Consider the following 22,011-nt stretch of genomic DNA (forward strand, 5'->3'; position numbering starts at 1 on the left):
GCAGTCACTTGGATATGAACTCGTCGTCATCCGCATCATTTTTATTCATATATATAACTATATATATATCGATTGTTTTAGGTGACACATACAACAGGCACGAGAACAAAATGTACAATTCCATTCAACATGCATTATTCTAAGAAACCGAATCGATTACAATCTAATTTGGTATCTATTAACACTTAGTTTTAGTTCTACATTTGGCATGTCAAAAATATTAATATTAAGATCAACCTAATTAACTCAAATTTATGTGATATAAACTCAGTCAAAAAGGATAAATTTAATACGTGCGGTATATGATGAAAACATCAACCAAAGGACGGAAAATCTCTTCTAGAGTAACGAAAATCATTACATTTACATTTGACAATTCTTATCAAGGGGTTCAATTTTTACTGGGAACATATTTTTTTGAATTTCATTAAGGTGTATTGGCCGAGAGACGGTTATAAAGTATAAAGTCAGCCAGAAATTGAAAACTCTGTAACATTTTAAAAGTTAAAGTCCTATTTTGTATTTTTTGGGCAATACGTTGCGAGAGTATAAAAATAAGTTGGTTCAGCAATGGTTTAAAATATTATAATTAAAGCTAAAGTAGAACCTTGCCTACACTAGAAATAGTTGTACTTTACATTAAAACTGGTGAGGCTCATAAGATAAATTAGAAATAATAATTGAATCCTTAGTAATTTATAAATATATTTAATTCTTAATTTAATTACTTATTGAATATACGGTGATTAATAAATTGTTTATTAACGGTGTTGCCGCATGTATATTTATATTAACAGGCTAAACATTTTTTAACTAATATGCAGGGTGGCTGATGAAAGCCGCTACCAAAAAAAAAAAATTAAATAATTTTTTTTCTATTTAATGAATCTGGTTAATTTTTATTTTATTTTGCAGATTGACTTTTACATTTAACAAAAGTGGATAACTGGGACACTGAAACAAGAATTTGGATTGTCCGCCGCTACCACGCATTGGAGTCCGTAGTTTCGATTCAAAGAGAGTATAGGCGCACGTTTGGCGGCAATCCTCCGGGCAGATGGACCATAATGAGACTTGTAAACAATTTCTCCGAGCATAGGACAATCAACAGAAGGCCTTACCATCGAAACTCTTCAGTTCGAACGGAGGAAACAATCGCTGCTGTAGCTGCTGCCATACAAAACAATCCACGTGTTTCGACAGCTTATCTGCTCAAATGGGTGTAAGCAGACAGTCATTACACTCAATTATGCACAAAGATTTGGACTTATTCCCATATAAAGTAAAAATGGCCAACAAACTGAACGCTGCAGACTTGCCGATTCGCTGGGAATTTTGCCAGAAGATGCTTCAAATGGTGGAAGAGGATGGAAACATGTTGAACTGTYTTTTCATGTCTGACGAGGCCCATTTCGATTTAAACGGCAACATAAACAAACAAAATTGTCGAATATGGAGTGYTTCCAACCCACAGATATTCCATGAGACGGAATTGCATCCACTTCGTGTCACAGAGTGGTGTGCAGTTTCATCACGCTGCATTGTCGGGTCCTACTTCTTCGAAGAAAACGGCCACACCGTTACGGTTTCTGGAGACCGTTACTTGAGCATGTTGAGAGAGTTTTTCTATCCAGAATTACGCCGAATGAGAATTTCTTTCAACTCTATGTGTCATAGCCCAACCTGTTATGACAGAATTGCGACGAAAATTTCGCAATAAGATATAATAATATCCAGAAACTCCACATTCCGTTGGCAACCCAGGTCGCCTGACCTTACTGCACCTGACTTTTTCTTGTGGGGTTATTGCAAACAGGAAGTCTACAAAGCAAAACCAACAAATTTGAATGAACTAAGGCAATCCATTCGAGAAACAATTGCGGCTATTCCTGTCTCAACTCTCCAAGCAGGAATGAACAACTTTTTGGTAAGATGCCGCACATGCGTCAGCGAGCAGGGGGGGCATTTAAATTCCATTATTTTTAAAACTAATTAAGCTATATTTAATAAAATTGAATGAGCTTTAACATAAATAAGAGAAAAATGAATTCTATACACTAAAAAAAATTATTTGAGTTTCTTAATATAGCAAAATTCATCAGCCACCCTGTTTCTTAGATGCATACTTACTATTAATAAAAACAAATTAAAGTTAATGAATTTTGCATATATTTTTTTAAATTTATTATTTGATTAGAGATGTAAAAAGAATTAAACGAGGGTTTTAAGAATTAATATCATGTGCAAAATCCATTTCGTAAATCATAGTAGTGCAATGTTTTTATTGGAATATATTATTTTATACTTCTTGTTGGTTTAATAAGTTTACTTGATGGTGGTGGCAATTTACAAAATCCAGTTGCATCGAAAACAGGAAGCAATTCACGGACTCGACTACTCTTATTTCCATCGAAAATTCTAAAATAATTAGATACATATGCATTTTAAAAATTTCTCATATGTATTATTCTATAATAAGAAACTCGTTTAACAAAAGATTGTCAGAAATAAAATAATAGTTTCATATAATGAAAACAGGTGAACACTTTAAACAGATATTTTCTTTATATGACAGTCTTTTTTAAATGAATTTTATATACCGTCTTTTATAGTCAATTTTTACATCCTTCATTTGAAGATTTGCTTCTGTTGGAAAAAATGTCGCATCGTAAAAGTTTAGTCCATTTTGCAGTAATATATTATATTCATCCATTGAAGCCAATGTTATTCGAATTACCGACGTAGTTGATTCTCGGCGGTCTGTTTTCTCAGCAACTTCAGTTCTAACTGTAAGAATTCATGAGAGAATAAGTTCAGCGAAATTTTTAGATGAGTCCGAATATCAATCTTCATAAGCTCTATATATTTCAAAAAACTTAAAACTCATAAGAGTGTATACAGTCATTCATTTAAAAATATTCCGAAAATTTTCATTCAATGACTTTTAATTCTCGTATATAACCTTCACTGATCAATTAATAAGAGGAATTCGTAATGGTAACATTCTCACTATAAATTTTAATTTCACTCTGTGTAATAAAATCCGTTAGAATTCATTACTCCTTACGCAACGTAACTGTCAATGGATTAAATCAGTTTTGTTATTTTATTCATTTCTATTACAAGCCATTGACAAAATTAGGGATACGTGATAATCCAAAGTAGCCCCTTTAACATAGTGGGTATACTAGGAAAAGTCAATCAGAGAATCGGAAATCATTATATTAGGGATATGTGGCCAAGACCGAGGTGTAGACCGATTTTATCCAAATTCAGCTTTAAGCGCATTGTGTTTGAGAAAACCTGTCCACAAAATTTTATAACAATATAATATCATATATTTTCCTTAATACAAAGAGTTTAAAATTAGAATGGGAGAGAGGGAAAAGTTTGTATGGATTCTATTAACTTTTTATATTACTTTTTATAACAATTTGATGTATTTAAGCATCATGAGATAATAACCATAATAATAACACTTCCTCGGTACAGGTACGTTAGAGTGTAGAAGCAGCGATTTACAACTTTGACTTTTGCTTGACACATGGAATAAATTATTCTTTTTGCTACTTTCTTTAGCAAACTAGAGTTATCAGCTAGTTACGAAGTAAAATCTCCAACTTTTATAGTACTTCAGTGGCCCTTTTGTGGAAAATGTTTCTAGCGAAAGTGCGCACAATAACTGTGCTAAACAAATAAAACGAGTGCTAAGCGTTCAACTCATACTTTACGGTCCTCCAACTTCGTATATAACCCGAAGAAAAGCACCAGCCACCACGAAAGTCGAGCCCTATCAAGAATGCACGCAATGTTTACTCTTTTTGCACTATTCGAATAATGCCATTCAAACAGCTAGGAACTGCCAAGTCCCCACCAATATATCTATGCCAACAGAGCTCTAATGAATTAGTAAAACAAGATTTTTTTAATAGGCACCAAATATAGGGAAATTTTGCCAAGTTGTAAGACTTCTCTCGTATAACAATGATCAGTTAAAAAGGTCGAAGGGTCTAGTAGTTGTCTTGAAAGACATTGTAGCTGCAGTAGGTGACAAGTTTCATCAAGATATCTAAATTTTTACTCAAGCTACAGCTTGCACGGACGGATAGACAGACATCCGGATATCAACTCTACTCGTCACCCTGATCACCTTGGTATATGTAACCATATATCTGACGATATATGTGTACCGTTATTAGCAACTTTATTGCGAGAGTATAAAAATGATGCCTTCTGAATTACATGAAAATATTTGAGGGATTTACCAATTTACCGAATTTTTCCACAAGGGATACCTCAGCTCAAATACCTTATCATCATTGGTTCCTAATGTATATATTATACAGAGAAGGCATCAGATGGATTACAAAATAGCGTTATATTGGAAGAAGGCATGGTTTTGAACCGATTTCACTCATATTTCGTACATGTCATCAGGGTGTTAGTATTATATACCGAATTTCATTGAAATCGGTCGAGTAGTTCCTGATATATGGTTTTTGGTCCATAAATGGGCGACACCACGCCCATTTTCAATTTTTTAAAAAAGCCTGGATGCAGCTTACTTCTGTCATTTCTTCCGTAAAATTTAGTGTTTCTGACGTTTTTTGTTAGTCGGTTAACGCACTTTTAGTGATTTTCAACATAACCTTTGTGTGGGAGCGGTTATTATCCGATTTCTTCCATTTTTGAACTGTATATGGAAATGCCTAAAAGAAACGACTCTATACAGTTTGGTTTACATAGCTATAGTAGTTTTCGAGATATGTACAAAAAAGTTAGTAGGGGGGGGAGCTACGCCCACTTTTCCAAAAAAATTACGTCCAAATATGCCCCTCCCTAATGCGATCCTTTGTGCCAAATTTCACTTTAATATCTTTATTTATGGCTTAGTTATGACACTTTATAGGTTTTCAGTTTTCGCCATTTTGTGCGTGGCAGTGGGCCGATTTTGCTCATCTTCGAACTTAACCTTCTTATGGAGCCAAGAAATACGTGTACCAAGTTTCATCATGACATCTCAATTTTTACTCAAGTTACAGCTCGCACGGACGGACGGACGGACGGATAAACAGACAAAAGGATTTCAACTCTACTCGTCACCCTGATCACTTTGGTATATACACCCCTATATCTGAACCTTTTAGTTTTAGGACTTACAAACAACCGTTATGTGAACAAAACTATAATACTCTCCTTAGCACCCCATTATATTATAGGTTGAAATTTTTGCTACTTTATCGTGAATTACATCGCTCATCTAAATGAAATGGACAAATGGAAGATTTAACTGCTTAGCAATCGAGGGCAACTGTTTTTAAAGAACTTATAGCTAAACTACTGGTAAACGCGCGCAGATGGCTAATATGGTGCCTCTAGCATAAGAAACTCCGACAAAAACTGCAGATGCATTAAAAACGAATTCCGTCGAAATGTCCTCAAACTCGAATATGGGTGGGGTGTAAAAGCTATGATACTTAATTTGACGCAGTGATGACACAATTTATGTCCACCATGCAGAATATTATTCAGGACTTCAGGCTTGCTATAGTTATTAAAAAATTTGTGAACTAAAGATATGCAGATGGAACATAAACGACACTAGCCAACACAGCGAGGTACTTACCAAGTTTCTGTAAGAAGAGGAAGTTGATATTATGCTACAAGCTGAAACGAATTTAACGAACAAGAACAACTTTCACATGGCTGGATATATGTTTTATAGCACAAACCATCGAGATGGTAAAATGCATGGCGGCAGAACTATTCTGATTCGAAAAAGACTGAAACATCATTTTCCACAATCATCAAAAATCATTCGCCAGTCATGATAATATTACTCGAATCCCTAAAAGCCTAATTGAACGCTTTGTAATAGAAAATCGAAGATTGCGCCGATAATAGCAGTCTAATCGATTCCACCATCGTCATCTATATTGAAACTTATGGATCTGGCCACGCGTTGCTGTGGTATACATTTTATACTATTATTCATATAATAAACTATTCAGTACAGTGAAAATTATTTACGAATAAAGAGAAAAACGTTTCGTCGGTATAAGACCAAGGGATTGTACTTGAGGTTTAATTTTGCAGATGTTCATAGAAATAAATTTTATTGGGAAAAAATAACGAATTTAAGGCTGCTTTCTCTATGTCAGCCTTCCTGTCCAGTTAATAGATATGCCCGCTTAATAGAGTCTGTGTAATAGTGCTTTCACTGTATTTTTTATTTATGAATTGCTTTTACTATCCTATCTTCTAAGTTGGTTCAAACTGGACACAATGTGTTAAATTTTACTGAAATCGGTTCAGTAGTTTAGAAGTCCAACGCGGACAAACAACGTAACACGTACTTTTTTTTATATATAAAGATTAAGAGTAGAGGAGCAGAAGAACACCACCAGTAGAAATTGAGAGACCGCAAGATCATATAAATATATATAGAGCTAATTTGTCGATATAATGACGTCTGCGTTGCGTCTTTTCCCGGCGTAGCTATCATGGTAATCTGCGTCTGTTTCCATATTTTCGGAAAATATCTAAACTTTAGGGTGGCATTGAAAAGTTGAGACAAGAATTTAAAAGAGAAGTACTTCGCAAAGATGATCTGAAGAACAGATTGCCTTTTTATATATATATGTATATATATCCTTTTCTCCACGAATATGAAACTATTCCAAATCATATATCCAATATATATATTGAAAAAGTACTGCCCAGCGATATTTCTCGACGTGGCCCAAGCATTCGATAAAGATTACGATAAAGATTACGATTCGATACCTAAAATTGAAACAACTTTGCCAAAAAACTTTCATCAGCTGTTCATAGCATACCTTACTAACAGGCGGTTTACAGTTGAAGTTAAGAATTTATCTCAGAGGTGTATCCGATTATAGCTGAAGTTCTTCAGGGCAGCATTTTGGGATCAATACCATATACTACCAAGTGCAAAACTACTAACCTCAATATTCGCAAACGACACCGCTATTTCATGTGGAAGCGAGTGCACACTGAAAACCACGAACATGCTAGACAATCACTTAAAACTCGTTGGAAGTTGGCTGTCAACCTTTCGCATATGTAAGTGAACGAGGAAAAATATAAGCACGTCTCATTCTCTCAAAATATGTAAGCATGCCCAACAGTGAAATTAAGCAACATAATTATCCCTCATGCAAACGAAGTTAAATATCTTAGCATTAACCTTAGTATGTAGATAAGCGTTTGACTTGGAAGAGCCACATTTCTGCAAAACTACAGCACCTCAAACTTAAAACCGCCAGCCTAAATTGGTTATTGGGTAAAAATTTAAATCAATGCTTGAATCTTAAAATCTATCTATACAATTAACTCATAAAGCCGATATGATGTATGGTATACAATTATCTCTGCCTGCGGAACAATTCCAAAAAAAAGAACCTAAAGGGCTCATCGTGGTACAAGCTCAACACCTACCAATGGTAAACACAGAAGTGACAAATACTTGGTAAAAATATCTGTCGAAACAGCAAAATCATCCTAATCCCCTAGCGAAAATCTTATCCTGCGAATACGTTTCAGAGAAGAGATCTACCTGTGTTTTTATGACGTTCCATCTATCTATTACTACATTTTATTGAACTAAAACAGTAATTCAATAATTATTGAGATTATTAAACTTATCGTTAGGCTTAAATTATATAAGCAGATTTAATAAATAATTATTTGGTTAAAAACATATAGTAGGAGAAGAGATTAAACACCGAAACGTATATAAAAAACCTAAAAGAGTTTATTTGTCACCTATTCTTATGATAGAATAATAATAGGATGGTAAAATAGTTTGAGCTTTGTCAATTAAAGATAAACTAAAAATTATCAATGTTTCTGAAACAAACAAAAAATTTTATAAAAGATATTTTACCTAAGTTTAAAAAAGTAATGAAAGGTTAAGTCCGGGTACCACCCGGTACTCTTGAAACTTGCACGAATAAAAACCCTGAAAATACCTTAATGTTTAAAAAGTCAAACAGAGAATCGAAGTGATACTTTATCGATTTTTGCCAAGCGATATTTGGAGGATGGAGTCATGTGTAAAAGTTCCCGAAAGTGAGGAAAGTTCTCTGATCGCCATTCACTTGGAAGTGGCCAGAAAATATTCTTTTACATTTTTACATATGGCACAAACAGATCACGACTTCCGGTCTTCGACCAAGTATCCTCTGGGTAGCCTAAGAACATCCGTTTGAAGGCGAGCTAAAGTGAGAAGGCGAAACATCCCCTGCATAGTGTTGTGCGCTGGGTTTGCGACCCGCCACGTAAAACAAAGAAACCACTGAAAATTGGAGACCCCCTTTCGATGATGATGACCACGGCAAACGAAATAAGGACTACAAATTGACGGCATGCCCCTGGAATGTCCGGTCACTTAATTGGGAAGGTGCCGCCGCCCAGGTGATTAATGTCCTCACGAAAATAAAGGCTGCTATCACCGCCGTCCAAGAAATGCGATGGACGCGGCAAGGACTGAGATAAGTAGGTGGTCATATAAAGAAGCGCATGTTTGGTGTGAGATTCGTGGTGGGATAGAGATTCGAAGACACGTCTCCAGGGTTTTTTGATGTGCGTGCGTTCCGAGGACCTAGCATCGACTCGGACTACTATCTTGTTGTAGCCAAGATTTCCAACCGCCTCTGTGCAGCAAAAAGCGCACGTCAACAAGCTCAAGAAGCCTTCGACGTCGATAAGCTGCAATCGTAACAGACAGCCGAACGATTTTCTACTCGGCTTGCACTTCTGCTCTCTGAGAGCACTCTTCAAAAACTCGGTATAAAGGAACTGTGGGACGGTATTTAAAACTCCTTACGTATAGCTGCAAACAAAACCATTGGTTTTCGAAAAGTGCAAAAGAACAGCTGGTACGACGAGGAGTACAGTGTCGCAACGGAGAAAAAACAGATTGCCTACTTCGCAACGTTACGATCGACCACAACACGTGCGRGATGGGTAGATACCGAGAGTTGAGGAGGGAAGCAAGACGCATTTGCAGACAGAAAAAGAAAGAGGCTGAAATGCGTGAGTGCGAAGAGCTTGATAAGCAGGCCGACAGGCCGAAAAAATGCGGCGGCTTACAAAATGATTCAAGACCTGATCATACTCTTGTAGAACCCCCAAAGGTGATCTAGTCACCAATGCCCAGAGCATTCTTAAATTATGGAGGGAACACTTCTAAAGCCTGCTGAATGACAGTGAACGTACAACGCCAGGAGAAGGAGAACCCGATTCCCCAATCGATGACGATGGAGCAGACATTATCATTCCCCGACCATGAAGAAGTTCGAATAGCAATTAAACATAGCGGCGGGGGTCGATGGATTGCCGGCCGAGCTATTCAAACACGGCGGCGAAGAACTGATAAGGAGCATGTATCAGCTTCTTTGTAAAAATATGGTCGGACGAAAGGATGCCCAATGATTGGAATTTAAGTGTGCTGTGCCCAATCCTCAAAAAAGGAGACCCCACAATCTGCGCCAACTACCGTGGGATAAGCCTCCTCAACATCGCGTATAAGCTTTAAGGGCCTTATCAGTGTGGCTTTAGACCTAGCAAATCAACAACCGACCAGATATTCACCGTGCGCCAAATCTTGGAAAAGACCCGTAAAAGGAGAATTGACACACACCACCTCTTGATATTGATATCAGCGGCCTCAATAGCCGCGCCGTTAGTTCTGCTTTTTCCAGACTGGACAAGGAAGCAAAGCAAATGGATCTGGCAGTGAACAAGGGCAAGACGAAATATATCCTATAATCCATCAAACAGTCGTCACACTCGCAACTTGGCTGTCATGTCAATGTTGAGAGACATAACTTTGAAGTCATAGATAATTTCGTCTATCTTGGAAACAGCGTAAACACCACCAACAATGTCAGCGTGGAAATCCAACGCAGGATAAATCTTGCCAATAGGTGCTACTTTCGACTGAGTAGGCAATTGAGAAGCAAACTCCTTTCTCGACAAACAAAAACCAAACTCTATAAGTCACTCATAATTCCCGCCCTGCTATATGGTGCAGAGGCTTGGAAGATGACAACAACTGATGAGTCGACGTTGCGAGTTTTCGAGAGGAAAGTTCTGCGGAAGATTTATGGTCCTGTGCGCGAATAACCGCATTCGATGCAACGATGAGCTGTACGAAATATATGAAAACGCTGTCTAGGTCATGTAGTCCGAATGGACGAAAACACTCCAGCTCTGAAAGTACTCGACGCAGTACCCAGGAAGCAGAGGAAGAGGTAGGTCTCTACTCCTTTGGAAGGACCAAGTGCAGAAGGACCTGGCTCCGCTTGTAATATCTAATTGGATCCTCGTAACGAAAAGAAGAAACGACTGGAGCGCTGTTGTTAACTCGGCTATAATCGCCAGTAAAGAATGAGCAGATATTACCTGCCACATTCTAAAAAAAATGGTAGTGGGTTTCATAAAGTACCTCACATACAATCACCAATGATATGAAGTAAAGTCAAACGGATATTCGAAATTCCTGATGTTAGTTATATGGAGAGTAAAGGGACTTACTCGATTTAAAAAAATTCACATCTGGGCTGTAGGGCAGCTGCGGAAACGTTGGGACGCCGGCTTTTGAAAGGCGGTGTGAGCGGGGCGTTGTCGTTGTGCAACTTCCAATCAGAACTTTTGAGACCATCTTCGCGCACACCTTGCGCATGTCAAGTGCTCCGTCACAATGCCATGAACCACAGATTTTGATAAATTTAAAATCTGCGTAATTAAACAAATACTTAGTCGACGGTCTGAGTTCAAAACTTTACGCCCATAAGTCACATTTTCGTTGTCTGTCGAAGTCGCAGGTCTTCCAGCACGATCTTTATCATTGCATTTTCGGCTTGCACCTCTCACAGAAACATGTCCCGCGAAAATATTTGACCTAACTCTTCAGGTGCTCGGAGACAACTGACCAGCCACTCGTTCCTTTGCTAGGAACACCCTCTAGCGAATTCAGTTGATGCGCGCACGCTCATCAATCAATAAGTCCTTTTACTTTCCGGACGAACCCTGTGTGGGGCCTAGGTTAAGTTTTCGCAAAAACACACAGTTCTGAGTGAAACACGTTCTCTCAGTTTCATTGAGATAACTCACATATTGGCAGAAATATGTGATATATGGCGAGTGAATAGAGTTATTTTCCGATTTTATCTATATTTGCAGTGTCGATCGGGTTGCTAAAGGAGTTCGGTGTGAGCGAATTTAATAATTTTAGTTTAAGTAGCTTAGAAGATATTTACATAAACCCAAATAAAGAGCGCCCACTATTTGGATGGTTATATTTTCGATCGGTATGGAATCTTTTCGCCATACACGACATACTTAAATACACGCAACGCGGCGCGCTAACGCCGCCGCGGCATCCCTTAATAAAAGTACACCTAACTGAGGAAAAAAACTGTTTCTTTCAGGGTTTTTACTAAGAATATAATGCCAAGCCTTTCCTTACGTCTAGTAAATGTAGGGAGATTTATAAATTTTAAACGGCTAATAAAGGGAGCAAGACTTAACCTAGAATCCCATCAGAAATGCTCAAAGGCGAAAAGTAAAAATTGTTTTGGTACCGACTCTAACTAGGGCTCCATTCAACAGAGCTATATTCGAATATAGGTCTAACCAAAATTGTAAATACTGTTTTAGTAACATACGGATCTCTAAATTATTAGACCAATTACGTTGTTTGCAATTAGGCAATACACTGTTTGCTTTCAAGACTATGGTATAAAGATTAAAATTAAACTTAGGGTCCACAGTAACTTAAAAATTAACAAAGTTAACAACTGGCAAATCATTTCTATCCCTGAATCTGAATTTCGTTATGATATTTCGCAGTTTTACTATATACGGTAAAATCAATTAGGTACAAGTATATGGGCTAGGGGAAGTATTGAAGTATTAACATTAGAAATGATTTTCTTTGACTTACTACTTTTACTATTTTATAAAACGTTAGGGAGAATTATGCCCAATAAGTTTGATTGACATAATTTTCAAATTTCCAAAATTAAATTTTTAATCACATATATCTCTTCCTACTGTTATACCTGCGCCAAATTTAATTTTTTAAATTACTTTCTGTCTTAGTTATAGCACTTTATAACTTCTCACTTAAGGGCATTATGTAGACGAGGTAATTAATAGCCCGATTTTGATCATTCACAATAGCAACAACCTCTAGTGAAAAGAAATTCGTGTAGAAAGTTTTATCCAGATATATCAACATACATAAACACAAGTTATCGCTTTCACGAGTAGACGGACGGTCACATAAAAAGCCGGAATTCAACTCGTCAAGTTTGAAACAGCCAATTGGTAAACAAAACTATTTTACTTCTTACAATTGTTGGGACAGTATAAAAATAGGCCACACTCCACTTCAGCATTAATGGTAATTAGACCTAGTGAACAACTACTAACTACGTAAGTTTAACAGTATGTTATTTCTATAATTACCTTCTTGAATTTTTTCGTTTGATATTAATTGTTGAGTTTGGTAATGAAGACGTACTACTTCAACTACAGAATCGAACTTGTATAATGCATGCCTAATGTCTTCGACGGGTAAATCTTCAGGCACATCCATAACAAAGAGAGTGAATGTTTTTTTCGGTCGACAGGGAATCGCTATCTGTAAAGATATATTCATCCAATGGTAATTAGTTTCTTGTGAATTATTTTGAATATTATTGTAACAGGAATGTGAAAATTATTAACAATAAAATAAATAAACACCTTCCTTAAAAAAAAAGAAAAATAAATAAGTAAGAAATGGCTAAGTTCGTATATTACATACTTTTGCAAAAGTTAATACAAGTATTAAACAAGTTAACTTTATATTACTCTTGCAACTTGCATAAAAAGGTATAACAATATAACTTTAGGTGTTACAAATAAATAAGTGCGAACTGAAGAAATCGATATAGATAATGCAATGGTGTGCCCATAATGACTTAGCCCACATTATCGCAAAATATATTTACTATACTTGTATTGAACATTCTAACGACAACTGCCAACATTTTAGCCGAATCAGACTCTTGGTTTTGTTTTAAGCGCGTGTGAATAAGACCGTGTCTGTGGATTTCAGAAAAATTGGAAAGACCAATATTGTCAAAATAACATTACCTATTAAAAGATATTGTGCACAAACAAAAAAAAATTTAGCTAGTCAAGAAATTACTGGAGAAAAATTTAACGACTGGTAAAGTTAATGTACCGCTGGAAAGGTATTTTTCACTAATATTTGTTTTGAATAAGAGCTTACCTTTCGATAAAATCTCGCTCCTGTTATTTTGTGGAATCCTTTCTTGTAAACGGCTTGATAATCGTCTGGGTGTGAAAACTTGAAAAGAATTCCCGTAGCAGTTTTCGTTAGGCTGAAACAACCCTTGAAATTCATTTTCTCGCATATAACTGCAGCTCGTTCCATTGATAATTCATGTAGAGGCGTCAGCAAAAAAGCACCTTAAACATTTTGTAATACTAATAGAATTTTTAACAAGTAAGGAAGGGCTAAATTTGAATGTAATCGAACATTTTATACTCTGATAACTTGCAAGAAACAAGGCTGGAAACACCTGAAGGAAGGACTAAGTTCTTCGCTTCGAAAATTATTTCAGGGGCTGGTAAAACTTTATATTAAAAAATGTTGAGCTATAATTCAACATTCATTATTAAAAAAAAAAAAAAAGTGAGTTCATTACAATTAAATTTGGAAAATACGTGACTTATTTAATGTTACTAGCTTAGACTTAGTTTTACTGATATATTTTGGATCACGTCAGCTAAAATTATATCACAAGCATTTTCAAATGATATATGTATGTACATGATACATATGTGTGATTTGAGATATTAAATCGGTCAAAGAGGTTAAATTTAATATACTATATGTATATAAACCTCTTCTTCTTTACTGTTGTAGACACCGCTTACTCGATTATAGCCGAGTTAACAACAGCGTGCTGTTTCTTCTTTTCTCAAAGTTGCGCCAATAAGTCAATGGCTTCATATAGCTCATCGTTCCATCGAATGCGAAATTCGCTGTGGCCAACGCGCAAAGGACCATAAACCTTTTGCAGAACCTTTGTCTCACAAACACGTAACATATAACAACATATAACAGGAAGGGAATAATGAGCGACTTATAGAGTTTGGTTGTTCCTCAAGAGCACCTGTAGGCAAGGGTTATTAAGCATTAGATTTCGTGGCTGGCATTGTCCTTGTTGTTAAGACTGGTTCCAAGATACACGAAATTATCTACGACTTCAAAGTTATTGATTGTTATTTGTTTATTTGAGATTTTTCGTCATACTATTGTTCCTTATCCAGTCTGAAGAAAGCAGAACTAACGGCGCGAGTGCTGAGACATCAATATCAGCAGCTGTCCACTCTTATAGAAAATTGTACCTGCTCGATTAAGTTCTGCAGCTCGAATTATTTTCGATAGTGAGTCGCCTTGTCCGATCTTGACGGAACTTTTAGTATTGCTCAACGTCAGCTTACACAGCCATATTAGTTTTGCGGGGATTCCAAATTCAGATATTGCGGCATAAAGGCAGATCCTTTTTGTGCTGTCAAAAGCAGCTTTGAAATCGACTAAAAGATTGTGCGTGTCAATTCTCTTTTCACGCGTCTTTACCAAGATTTGGCGCATGTCGAATATCTGGTCGGTTGTTGATTTTTCAGGCCTCAAGTCACAATGATAAGGTCCAACCCGTTTGTAGACGGTCTTTCATACAATTCCTTCAATAGAACTTCATACGCAATGTTGAGGATGTTTATCCCACGGTAGTTGGCGCAGATTGTTGTTATCAATTCTTCGCCGCCGTGCTTGAATAGTTTCACTAAAATTTCGAAGATTTTAACCAATTTAAACGGTTGAAATTGAATCTATTGGGGGCAAAAAAAGAGACGGGCTATAACGGAATTAATTTTGACATTGCTATACTCGAAGCTATTTTATATATAAATAATACTTACTGACTGATTCAGTAGAATTGACCGAAGTTTTCCAACACAAATCACAATTAACATGTCACACACTAATAAAATGTTCCCAGAATTTCATTAAAGTACCACACTTATGTACAGTCTTTATGTATGAGTACAGTCAGCCGGATGTTCGAAAAACCGGTAAGTCACCGAAAGTTCCAAAATCCCTATATTAGATATATAGGAACCCACACAGACATAATATTACCAGAAAATTGGATATTTCTATGATATATCTTACACAATGACCGATCTATCATCTCGCGTGATAATTTTATGTACCTGGCGTATTTAGATATTAATTTATCGCAAGATATTAATTTATCTTAGAGGTATTTAACAGAACCGTTATAAGGGTAGTGAACGGTTATCTTCCGATTTCAACAATTTTATAAGTGGCGGTAGGGTTGCTAAAGGGGTTTGTGCTGAGCGAATTTGGTTATTGTAGTTTAAGTGGTTTAAGAGATATGTATATTGAATCAATCAAAAAAATTGTAACTAAATGAGAGTCGAAAAAACTCAGTAATATTGGTAGAGATGACGTGGGAAGTGAAATTGCCAGCAGCAGTAATGGAATCTCATCGTCAGATGGCGATTATATCTGGGTCTTCACCAAACCATTACATCGAAAAATATAAATTTCAAATATAAATTGTTGTTTTTTTTTTTGGTTTAATCTGTTCCGTAACTATCCGAAAACGTATGTGTGAAATATTAGCTTCGATCTCGAAGCAGTTCGACAGGTGCATTGACCATCTGCCAGCGCGATTGATGATTGCCTCAAAGACTTCAGCATCATGTGGGCTTACCCTTGAAAGATCCTGTCATCTGAAAATTGAGAAACATAAAGGGAAGCTATTTGGCTCTGGAATTATTGGACAACAGATCTTCAAGCAGAATATTATTCCAAAGTGCCCGTAGCGGACTTATTATTAAGAGAGACTTGATATATATAAGTACTCACAGAATCAATATACAGAAGAGGAGGACTTGAAAGTCCCAAGGAACGCGAGGATCTAGACCTACCCTGACTATATAGCTCTCATGGCAAAAAGAAAATTAAAATTCTGGGGGTCTCTCAATTAAATAGTGTTCTGACTCTTTAAAAGTAATTAATTAACAGTAAGAGGGTCGTAGCTAGCACTGTGATACTTCTGGCTCAGAGTGGAATGTAAGAGGTATCCTAAACTACTTGTCCTCACCAAGGCTTATCTTGCTGGAAGGGTAGATATTCAGGCTGCAGTTGTATATTTATGCCTCTTTTTAACTGTGGTAAATTAATAAAAGTGGAAGATGAAGTCATGTGTAGAAGTTTATGCATGTGAGGAAAGTTCTTTGATCACTTGGTAGTGGCCAGAAATGGTTCTTTCACATTCATATGTCTCAAGCACCTCATGACTTCCGGTCTTAGATCAAGTAAGGTGAAACATACCTTCCTAGTTTTTTGCTTTGGGTTTAGGACGTGATACGTAAAAAAAACACCCCAAATGAAAACAACAAAACAGCCTCGGATGAGTGACCCGTTTTTGATGACGACCTCCTACAAAAGGACATGGACATGGAATGTTCGGTTCCTTAATTGGGAAGGTGCCACTTTCCAGCTCGGTCATGTCCTTTCTTGAAATACGATAGACGGTACAAGGACTGATATGAGTAAATACTTGTGGCATTTACTGCAGTAGACATATAAACGAGCGCCAATTTGGTGTGACATTTGTTGAGAAAGAAAGAGTCCGTCGCAGAGTCCTGGCATTCACCCCGGCAGATGAACGTCTAGCCACAATCCGCGTCAAAGCGAATTTCATCAACTTATCGCTGATTGCGCCCACGACTGTGAGACGGCATTTCAAACTGTCGTATCGCAGTGGAGAGATAACAGACTGCCTAACTTGCAACATTACAAAACAAACACAACACGTGCGGGATGGGATGGATACCGATAATTAAAGAGGGAAGCAATACGCATGTGCATACAAAGAGAGAGTGGCCGAAATGCGTGAGTACTAATAGCTTGACAAGCTGCTCGAAAAATTCAACGACTAACAGAAGGTTTCAAGACCGGATCATACTTTTGTAGAAACCAAAGATATGATCTAGTAACTAATGGCAGTGGTTGGGTGAGTATGATCGACGATTAGAATTTAAAAAAAGGAGACCCACAATCCGCCCCAACTGCCGTATGATAAACCTCTTCAACATAGCATATAAGGTTTTGCTGAGCGTATTTTGTGAGAGATTATAGCCCACCGTCAACCAACTGATTCGCCTTATCAGTATAACTTTATACCTGGAAAACCAACAATTGACCAGATATTCACCATGCGCCATCGAAGTCAAAGATAATTTCTTATGCCTTGAAACCAGTATTAATACCACCAACAATTTCAGTCTCGAAATTTAACACAGAATAACCCTTACCAACAGTTGTTTCTTCGGACTGAGTAGGCAAGTTAGTCCTCTCGACGAATAAAAACCAAACACTTTAAGTCACTCATTAATCTCGTTCTGCTGAGCGAATTAAGAGACAGTGGCTATGTTGGCTAGATCATGTCGTTCGAATGGGCGAAAACACTAAAGCACAGATATCATTCGACGTAGTACTCACGAGGAGAAGCAGAAGAAGACAAATGCCTCCATTCCGTTGAAAAGATCAGTTGGAGAAGGACCAGGCTTCGTGGAATTTTCAACTGGCGCCAAACAACGAAAAGAAAGAACGACTAGAGCGCTGTTGCAAACTTCACTATAACCACATAAACGTTGTCTACGCTAATAACGAAGAAGAAACTCAAGTTAGAACGTAGGGCCAATGCAAACGTATTACTTCCAGAATAAGACGTTCTCTAAATTTGTACATCTTTTGGATTGACCGTAGCGAGTAAGATATAGACACTCAGTCGATCTCGATTAAGTACCAATTCCTCTTATCTGTCTGTGTCGTACTGTGAGATGTAGTCCGTATGTATTTTTAAATAACTACATGGAAATCATTCGTTTAAGTACCTTTTGTACTTATGCACAAAAACTAATAACACATTTCCTCTCTTATGTACAACTTTTAAAACCACGTTTAATCAAAATATTTAAACTTTTACTCAAGTTACAATTTGCATAGATGGACGGACGGGCAAGGGATTCAACTAAGTTTACAGGATCACGTTTTCTACAGGTGCTAAATAATTGCGTTTGTTTTAAAACTTCAACTGTTGAAATAAAGTGGATCATCAAAGATATGAAAAATTACTAATGCTGGTGGGACTACCAAATATTGATGTAGAAGAGATTCTTTGCTTTTCCACACAGTTTTCAGTTTCAGCCATTTTTCATATACATGGAAAAGTCGGAGGTCGTCATGGCAGGGAAAGTCGGAAAAGACTAAACACAGCTGTCTGCTACCCACCCTACCTTTCCGAAATATTTATAAAGATCTTACATTCAAAATAGGCTCTTTGTGCGTCGAGCAGGATTTCCAAGCATTGAAGGCACCACGGAAGGCATTCTCCGGAATAGCCTTAAAAGCAGAGGGGCATGCTGCTTGGATCCACACTGTCGTCTCAAAATCCTCGCTTTTCATCGGCCTTTTCAGGTAAGGAAACAAGAAAAGTCCGGGGGCACATTTGGCTGTACGGCGGCTACGGAAGCGTTGGGATGGTGGCCATGGTTAGGTGGCTGTTCACAAGAAAGGTGTGAGCCGGGGCGTTGTTGTGGCGCAACTTCCAAACGGCGGTGATTTCTTGCCTATATTTAAGAACTCCGTCACAATGTCAGGAAAAACAAATTTTGATGAATTTAATATCTTGGCAATTAAACAAATATTTAGTCGACGGTCTGAGTTAAAGAACAAGAAAAAAACATGTCACGGGTTTATTTATTCTGACTCTCCAGGTGCTCGGAGACAACTGACCAGCTGCTTGTTCGTTAGCTCGGAACACCCTCTACCGAATACAGTCGGTGCACGCACGCTCCGAAGTACAGCCGAGGCAGAAGAAAATCAGTCCTATTACTTTCCGGACAAACCTTGTATCAGTACTAACGAGACCAGAAAGGCATTCGAGCACAGAGTACTGTTAAGCAATATTCTGATGTATATGTATTTACACAAATGATAAGGATAATATTACCAGTTGAAATCCAAGTGACTGCGTAAATGTCAGTCCGTCTGAAAAAGCGATTTCTTGAATAAAAATTAAGATATCTTGATAAAACTTGGTACAAGTGTTTCTGAGCAAGAAAGTAAGGATGAGTTCATGGGCGTAATCGGACCACTGCTACGCCCACAAAACGCCAACAAATCTTTAAAACTACAACATCCAACTTCGCCTTGAGGAAAAATTCGACACACGAGATGGCATGAGACGACATTATGGTTGTCGGGCGAAAAGTTTGACGCTGTGCGTGGCACATTCTCTCACATTCCTCTATCAAGAACAAATTAATATAATGTGATAAAACCTTGCACGAAAACCTTTAGAGTGAGCCACGTTATAACCAAACATTTTTCAAAACTGTTCGCTTTTCTAATAAACCTTTTGTCGAAGGCGGTCAGTGTATGAGTGATAAATTTTAAATGTATACATATAATTTTACACCTGTACTTAGCTCTTTCTCTATTCACAAAATCAAATATCCGTATATGGAATGCTAACGGTGCTACCCACATAAATTAGATATTATTACATTTCTGCATGAAAAAAATATAGATGTAATTCTTATATTACAAACTCATCTAACAAATAAAAATAATTTCAATATACCGATATTTAGAAAAGCGCATGATGGCACGGCAGTATTGGTTAGAAATTGGTTAAACAACTATGCTCTAAAATTTTATGCAAATCGGGGTTGTGACTTAACCCTAACGCTATGTACTGTCACCTTCATTTTAAAATTACTGACAGCGAATTTAAAGACTTTTTGGAACGCTAAGTCAAAGATTTCTAGCAGGTGGAGATTACAACACTAAACACACGTACTGGGGCTCACGTCTTATTAATCCGACAGCTGTACTACACTATGAATAATCATAATAACATGATATAATATCTCCTGGTAAGTCGACAATACCAGACCTAATAGATTTTGCTGTGTTCAAAAATATAGAAAGATCGCTTATGACAGCCGATACATGAACTTATCATCTGATCATTCAACTGTACTAATAAAGTTATACGAACAGCCCATGATATTTGAGCCAAAAGTTTCTCTGCATCTAATAAAACTAACTGGTTGAAGTATACACAATATATCAGCAGCCACATCAATAGTTATTGCAAAATAAATACAGAAACATTGATGAAAGTATAAGATGATTTAATGATGTAATGACAAATGCAGCTATATTGGCAACACCAAAAAGAAACAATAAAACAGTCGGCTTTAAAAAGATCACTAATAATGAAATAGAAAAACTAAATGAGAAAAGGTGATCTAAAAGTGTATGGCAGTTAAGACGCTCGTCTTAAATTCTGCTTCAACTGAAGTGAGGAAGAACGCAACACTATATATAAAGAGACTGTGGCCGAATTCTAGCAGGAAAAACTTACTTTGAATAGCCCAAAAGTCTTTTAAGCCACCAGTAGATTCCAGCATGCCTCTAAGACAGATGAATGGTAATTGGGCACGTAGAAATGAGGAACAGGCAAATTGCTTTGCAAATCATCTAGAAAAGGTATTTCAAACTATTTGCCCAATATCGCAAACGAGTCGCTTGTGTCTATTAGGACATTTACTTATGAAGCTACTAGAATCATAAAAGAGCTAAATCCGAAAAAAGCATCAAGACAAGATAATATTTCTCCGAAAATGCTAATTGAGTTACCAAATATTGCTATAACGGTTCTGTCATGATAGATAAAACTGGGAAAGCCTTAACAAAGCCGTCTTCCTACAGACCAATAAATCTCTTACCCTGTATTTCTAAAATATTTGAAAAAGTGTTACTATCAAAGATGACTCTTTTCCTTAATTCCAACGCACCAATTTGGTTTTCATGCTAAACATGGCACTGTAGAGCAAGAAAATGGAATTACCAACGAAATCAGGAAAACATTCAAGCATAGAGAGTAATATTCAGCTATTTTTCTAGATGTAGCTCAACTACGTGGCGAAAATATATAGCGAGTAAATTTAATTTCGAATTCTAAACTTAGCCTAGATAACAAAGTCCTGTTATACAACGGAATTATAAAACCGATTTGGATGTATGCCATTCCACTGTGGGGTATGACCTGTGCAAACAACATTGGTATAATACAAAGGTTCCATTCTAAAACAACACTTAGAACAGTCTCGAGTGTACTACGGGACATGCATAATGAAAATATCCATAAAAACCTTGATAGTTCTAAGAAGGAGATAGACGCTAATACCTTGGTAAATTCCTGCAACCCAAACGCGTTTAAAAAAAAGTAATATATCAGCTTACTAGAGAACAACGTTCTACCAAAAAATATCAACCATATTATTGAGCTTTTTAGTTTTAAATAGAGATTTGAATACTTATTGTTAGGCTTTACCAAGCAGATCCAATAAATAAATAAATATTGAAAAAAATAAAATCTGAAGAGTATAGTGATCCAGCTAGAAAAATTTAGTGATGCATTCAAACAGAAAACGTCAGAGTTAATTAATAGAAAAGGTATAGTGTATCACCAGTATAATAACTCGAAAAAACATTTCCAGCTTGAATAAGATATGCTACCACACCCACCCTATTTTCTAGACTTGCCACCTTTGGACTATTACTTTTCCCGATCTCTGCGATAAATTTTGAGATGGGAGCACCTTTACCTCGAACCAGGACATCAAACAAACTTAGATCAGTTTTATTGTATGCAAGGATCAAAAATTTTATGAGCGTGGAATCTATCCTGTCATCAAACAAATAGTCGTCGCACTCGCGACTTGGCACTCACGTCACTGTTGACAGTCATAGCTTTGAAGTTGTAGATAATTTCGTCTATCTTGGAACCA

General features: G+C 36.9%; 1 protein-coding gene across 1 annotated transcript in view; it reads right to left on the reverse strand.

The window, feature by feature from the left end:
• Nucleotides 1-2,194: 2,194 nt before the first annotated feature.
• The window catches only part of LOC108970869, a 32,682-nt gene continuing 12,865 nt past the window's right edge, over nt 2,195-22,011 (reverse strand). Inside the window, exons 2-5 of the mRNA XM_018936550.1 lie at nt 13,313-13,512; nt 12,502-12,676; nt 2,601-2,787; nt 2,195-2,418 (exon numbers count right to left, since the gene is read on the reverse strand). Of these exons, the coding sequence (XP_018792095.1) occupies nt 2,295-2,418; nt 2,601-2,787; nt 12,502-12,676; nt 13,313-13,512 (686 nt within the window). The 3' untranslated portion in view covers nt 2,195-2,294. The remainder of the gene's footprint in view (nt 2,419-2,600; nt 2,788-12,501; nt 12,677-13,312; nt 13,513-22,011) is intronic.

Source organism: Bactrocera latifrons, unplaced genomic scaffold, assembly GCF_001853355.1.
Source record: "Bactrocera latifrons isolate USDA-ARS-PBARC rearing strain unplaced genomic scaffold, ASM185335v1 scaffold_311, whole genome shotgun sequence".
NCBI classification, from domain to species: Eukaryota; Metazoa; Arthropoda; class Insecta; order Diptera; family Tephritidae; genus Bactrocera; species Bactrocera latifrons.